Source organism: Leptonotus elevatus, chromosome 1, assembly GCF_054856555.1.
Source record: "Leptonotus elevatus isolate MCC_2025b chromosome 1, RoL_Lele_1.0, whole genome shotgun sequence".
In the NCBI taxonomy this organism is placed as follows: Eukaryota; Metazoa; Chordata; class Actinopteri; order Syngnathiformes; family Syngnathidae; genus Leptonotus; species Leptonotus elevatus.
The window spans coordinates 39,493,348-39,499,593 of NC_141239.1; the positions used below are offsets into that span (position 1 = coordinate 39,493,348).

The window sequence follows — 6,246 nt, forward strand, 5'->3', positions numbered from 1 at the left end:
TGGATGCGACAGTGATTTATTGGTACCAACGTATCATTTTATTAACACACACGCACACACAACTAAAGTGACCTTCAGTGTGACGCAAGGACGTCAGTCTTGTAACTGCAATAACAGCGACACCTCTAGGCCGTTGTGTGTATTTCTTCGCAGTGCTCCTAAAATGTTGACTAATGACATTAAATCACATTTTTAGTGCAGTATCTCAAAGTTTATTTTCTGTCACAACGTTGTGATAATACAAAATCTGTACAAGTACTTAATATTACATTCAGACCATTTCATACGTCATCATCAATTTGATTCATAATGTTGGAGTCCTCCAGCCAAACAGTAGTCGGACAGTTTAAATAGAAGCATGCTTAAAGATCTGTATTTACACATGTCCGCTTAATTATGGCTTTTATCAAAAATAAAACCTCTGTATGTACAAAACTTGCATATAATACAGTTCATGTTAAAGAAGAAAATCTGAAAGTGATTGAATTGTTCTTTTTTGTTTTTTGTTTTTACATTAAACAAAGATGCACAAACATTAGGATATAAGCCCACACATATTTTTTTTTTACACTTCTCATTGTCAGGGGAACATAAATTAAATATTTTGGAAAGATAATATAATTTTGTGAGAGCAGATGTGCACAGTTTCTTCAGGCGTCATTGTTGTTACAGTGTGTCGGACTGGACGTGTACACGGGGATCGTTACATCGCTGCACACCTCCTGGACCCTCACAGGCCTCGTGGGAGTGATCATGACATAGTCGTACTCCCTGTCCAGCACCTTCTCATACACGCTCTGCAGGCCCACGGTTTTGGGGATGTGCGCTTGGTAGTTGTCCCTGCGGTGAGGGTCCCGAGGCAAGGAGGCTGTCTTGGAGTGGTTGCTGAAGGAGGAGATGGTCGGGGCGGGTGAGGGGGCTGCGTTGGCTCTCACTGCTGAGGGGCTCCAACAGCGATCCGAATGACCCAGAACCTTACACTCACTGGTGCAAGCCCACAATGCTACAAGACAAAAAAAAAAAGAAGACAGGATTTAGATTTTAATACAAATTCTGATAATGCCATCAAGTCAGACAACAGTTAGCTTAAAGCTGCACTTTGTAACAATTTACCCAAAAATATCTTTACAATAGTCTTTTTATTTGACCATTTATGACTAACACATTAATTAGTAGATTAACACATTAGCTGTTCATAATGGGAACGACTGCAAGAAGCGTCTGGCCAATAGTCTTCAGGCAGGATTCAGATTTGAATTTCCCGCCCTCAGTCTGCAGATGTGATGTCATGTGCGCATTGTGTATGTGAAGAAGGGAAAATGCAGTTTCATTATTCAGCCACAGGTGGCAGTAGTGATTCAAAATGGAATTTTCTGCGTTCAGTAGCTTTATAGAAGAAGTCCACTAAAAATGTTCTTTACAATAATATGTTCTATGTAGTCCCACTAGTCTAAACACAGTGTTAGTATAAAGTTTGTGGAATATGAGTTAAGCAGAAAAATCCACTTGTTTTTATCTATTTTAGGGGGCCGCCATTTTGCCACTTGAAGTCGACTGAAAATGTCATCAGAGTTCATCACGTGCTCAGGTTACGACCAATCACGGCTCACCTGTTTTCTGAAGCTGTGATTGGTCGTTGCAAGTGGCAAAATGGCCGCCGCCTGAGATGGATAAAATCAGGTGGATTTTGTTGCTTACAAACGCAATATTGGAGGAACATACAACTATTGTAAAGAACTTGGTTGACTTCCCTTTGAAATATGAAAATCTTCTTCTTTTCCTTTCGGCTTTTCCCTTCAGGGGTCGCCACAGCGAATCAGTTGCCTACCCGTAATTCACGTTTTTGGTCAATTAAACTAATCAACATGAACAACCAATGAGGATGGGATTGACAAAATGTATTGTACTATATGTGATACCGATGTCCGTTTGTTTTCATGCATGCAGCTGAGACAAACGTCTCCTTTGGGAGACAAAGAGAAACGTTGAACCTTGAACTCGAATTTGCCCCATTTCCCGCCCCTTCTTACCATTTTGGCCACCCATTGGGGGAACAGATGCGCCATCTTTCTTCAAGCCAGTGTCTCCGCTCACGTCACTGTCACTGTCATTGAAGTCACTGTCCCCCTTTCCGCTGTCTTTGCCACTGAAGGCGGGGTCCCTGGCAGAGATGGTGGTGTAAGAGTTCCCCTTCCAGATGGTGATTGGCCTGACAGCTTCCTTTCCGTTCCCGTAGCCTGGCAATGTTGAGTAACCCTGCAAATGAAACAGAAAAGACACAACCCTTCACACTCATATCCGAAGAACAGTTTAAAACCCAAGAAAGATCAATTGATTCTAAAAGGCAAACTCACCTCGTGTTTATTTACTCTTGGTTTGCTGTTTGTGTCAGAGTCGTAAACGCAGGGGACCTCGCTGCCGTCCTCTGAGGCCGAGCACATGTCGCTGCCCCCGGCGTGCGGCTGGCTGCTGTACGAGTGTCCCTCAAAGCCGGCTTCCCCCGCAGCCGCGTGCATGGGGAGCAGCGGGTTTCCAGCCACGTGGTTCCGACCCATCTCCAGCGTTCCCTTCTCCCCGTAGGAGTCGCTGTCCTCGCCGCTCTTGTCCCCCCTGTGGCGTTTGCAGGTGGTGGCGATGAGGATGATGGCGAGCAGCAGGAGGGTGCAGCTCCCCGCCAAGACGACGATGATGACCACGGACAGGTCCCACTGCGCAGACACCTCTCCCCCGCCGCCCGCCTGGTACACGGTGCGGTCGCTCGGCGGGGAGCCAGCGATGATGAGGAAGTGCAGTGTGGCGGTGGAGGTGAGCGCCGGCCTGCCATTGTCGCTCACCGTCACAGTGACGCTCAAGGTGTCGTCCACGTCATGGCTAAGCACCCGATTCAGGTAGATGTCCCCCGTGACTTTGTTGACGGAGAACACGGAGGGTTCGCCGGTGGCCAGCCCGAAGGAAAGCTCCGAGTTGACGCCTTCGTCCGCATCCTGGGCCTCCACCCGCGTGATGACGTAGCCGCTCGGTGCGTCCCGGGGCAGGAGGACCTCAGCTGAGCCGTTGCTGAGCACCGGGTGGGTGATGGTCGGTGCGTTGTCGTTCTGGTCCACGACCCTCAGGAAAACAGTGGCGCTTCCAGACAGGGATGGGGAGGCGCCATCGCTGGCTGTGATTCGGAGGTCCAGTTGCTTCATCACCTCGTAGTTGAAGCTCCGTAGCGCGTAAAGAGACCCACTGGCGGGGTCCAGTGACACAAATGTGGAAATAGGGGAGCCCATGAAATAACTGTCTGCTAGCTTGTAGGTGACCTTTCCGTTTGGCCCCATGTCCATGTCCCGCGCCACCACCGTGGTGACGTACGCACCAGGCGCATTGTTCTCAACTACGGACACCTCGTACACGGGCTTACTGAACACTGGGGCATTATCGTTCTCGTCCGTAAGCCGGATGGTGTACTGTGTGATGGTCCTGAAGGGAGGAGAGCCCAGATCCTCGGCCACCACCGTGAGGTTATATTCGGGGATCTTCTCACGGTCTAATGGGCTTGTACTCACAATCATGAAGCTGTCTTCGTAGGCTTGCTGCAGTCTGAAGTGATCGTGTCCATAGAGGGTGCAGTGCACTTGCCCGTTGGCTCCGGAATCTCTGTCCGAGGTACTGACCAGAGCCACAAAACTCTCCCTGGTCGCCGCCTCGGTGATGTAGGCGATTCCCGCAGTGATGGATGTCATTGGCGTGATGGAGATCTCCGGCGCGTTGTCGTTAACGTCTTGCACCTGAACGACGATTTTGCATATGGCCGGGCTGGGGTTCGGACCCAAGTCGGCGGCCTGGACGTCAAACTCGTACGTGTTCTTACTTTCAAAGTCGATAGGGCTTTCCAGGGTGAGCCTGCCGCTTTTTCTGTTCACTTTGAAGAGTTGGCGGATCTCTAAGGGCACTTGGTTCCCGAAGCCGTACACCACCTCGCCATTCAGCCCTTCATCCGGGTCCTCTGCATTCAGGTCCAGCAGCAGGGTGCCCACTGGGGCATCTTCTGGCAAGTCCACAGAGAAGCTGTTCCGGTCAAAAACGGGGCTATTGTCATTGTAATCTTTCACCTTGATGTTGACGCGCGTGGTTCCGGAGCGGGACGGGTTCCCGCCGTCCATAGCGGCCAGTTCCAGTGCGTAAGAGGCCTGTGTCTCCCGGTCCAGCTCTTTCATAAGCACCAGCTCTGCATATTTTACCCCATCAGCCCTGCTCAGCACGTCGATGGAAAAGTGGCTGTTGACTGAGATCTGATAGCTTTGAATGTAGTTCACCCCAACGTCCTCATCCACGGCAAAGTCCAGAGGGATGCGCGTCCCCACGGCGGTGTTTTCAGAGATGTCCATAGTTGACTCTTTGCGAGGGAACACCGGGGAGTTGTCGTTGATGTCCTTGACCTCCACCTCGACGTGGATGAGCTTGAACTGCTCTTTGGAGAAACTTACCACGTCGAAAGAGATGAGGCATTGCAGGGTGTGTTTGCAGATGCGCTCCCTGTCTATCCTCTCCCCGATGCTCAGCTGGCCGTCGCTCTCCCTCAGACGGATAAAAGAGGAGTTGAACTGTTTCATCATCCTGAAACTGGAACGGGAGCCTGCGGAGGAATACGCGGAGGCGGCAGAAATGTCCTTGGCCAAGTTACCGATCACTGTGCCCGGGGCATCTTCCTCGAAGGTCTGATACTTCACTGTCTTTGCTTTTGTGACAGCTGCCAGGCTTGTCAAAGAGGCTAACAGCAGCAGCCACCTTGTTTCCCTCATTTTTGCCCCTCAAATTAAAGTCAGCAATATTTCAGAGTCCAATTTAGTATTGAGATTTTTTGAAGTCCCGCAAAACACCTTCACAGTTAAATCAAAATTGATCAATGTTCCATGTGTCTGTCTGTGCGTCCTGGATGCGTTCCTCTCTCTTTCTCTTTTTTTCCCCTCTCTCCACTGTAGGTGTGCAGCTCTCAGCGCAAAGAGAGCTGCAGTCTCTGCAAAAGGGTTTATACGGGCAGGCATGCAAATGAGCCTCACTGTGGCCAATCCGGGCTACGATGGGGAAGGGAGGGGGGGGGGGGTGGTTGAGAGGGAAGGCAAGAGGGACGGGTGCAGGGGGTGCAGGGGGTGGGGGTGGCAACTTCTGAAAGACCCCTAAACCCTATAAAGAGATTCCTAGACTGTCGAAAAGCTTGGCATCCAATATGTGGGCTAAATTCACGATGTGATTTAGTATGTGCTATAGTTTCCATCGCTTGTTTATGTTCCCCGGGCTGTTAAATGAGTCTGGGGTGCAGAGAGGCGCAGTGTCCCCGAGCTAGAGGACAAAACATTTGAATAAGGAGGATGCCATCCATCTATAGATTTATGTTTTTACATTGTTGTATCCCCGCGCACGTGTCTCAACTGGGCAGTGGCACCCTTCTGAAGTGGAAAGATAACAGGACACGGTTTGCCTCTTTCAAAACGCATTCTTGATGGATGCTTATTACGCAGAAGTGTGAGAACCAGATATCCACAGGAATGTGGCGTAGCTGGTGCTTCTGTCATCATTTTATTGCTTGCTTTATTCCTATTAATAAATTCCATACATTTTCTCTGCCGTCTATTATACCCACCCCCCACCCAAGTGTGTTGTAATCCAGTAATTGTTTGCCTATCAGCTCCAATCTGAACCGAGCAAAAAAGAAGAACAGCCACTTAAACGTTGATCTTATTCTAATTTGAGATCAGCTCACGAGATGCCTTGTGCGCCAGAGAGGGGATTTTTTTCCCGACTTTTAATTAAAGCCGCTGTAAAATGTGACTCGACTTGGCCTCGCCTGCAGGAACAGCAGCAGGTGAAAACACGCACACATGCACGCCTTTCACCAACGCGTTACAAATGGGATTTGGCCGTCATTCGTCAGGATTTCAACGGTGAGATTATATCAAAGGCACATGAAGCCCTCGTTAGTAGTCGGGCTATAATGGCATGGCGGGGGCTCCCTTTGCAGCCGTCCACTCCGCCATTGTGGCCCCTGAGCCGGTCTGTGGGGACCCTAACCCCCGCTGCCTCCACGCAGACCTCGTCCTAACTGCAGCATAATGAGGCAAAGCCACATGCATCCCTTTGTCCCCCTTCCCTCCACCCCCACAGCCTCAGCCACGACTCCTTTTATTACAGCGAGATGGGAGATGAATTGCTCTGGACGTGAGGCTCCCACCTATTAAAATATATTTAGAAAGCGACTGGGGCCCC

The 6,246-nt window shown here is 49.8% G+C and overlaps 1 protein-coding gene across 1 annotated transcript; it reads right to left on the reverse strand.

Moving 5' to 3' along the window:
* On the reverse strand, positions 1–4,983 carry LOC147182031 (protocadherin-8-like). The gene is made up of 3 exons (XM_086067079.1): positions 2,355–4,983; positions 2,031–2,256; positions 1–1,003 (listed from the first exon to the last, which is right to left on the reverse strand). The coding sequence occupies exons 1-3, from the start codon at positions 4,782–4,784 to the stop codon at positions 651–653; spliced, it is 3,009 nt and encodes a 1,002-aa protein (XP_085923205.1). The 5' UTR covers positions 4,785–4,983; the 3' UTR covers positions 1–650.
* Positions 4,984–6,246: the final 1,263 nt, after the last annotated feature.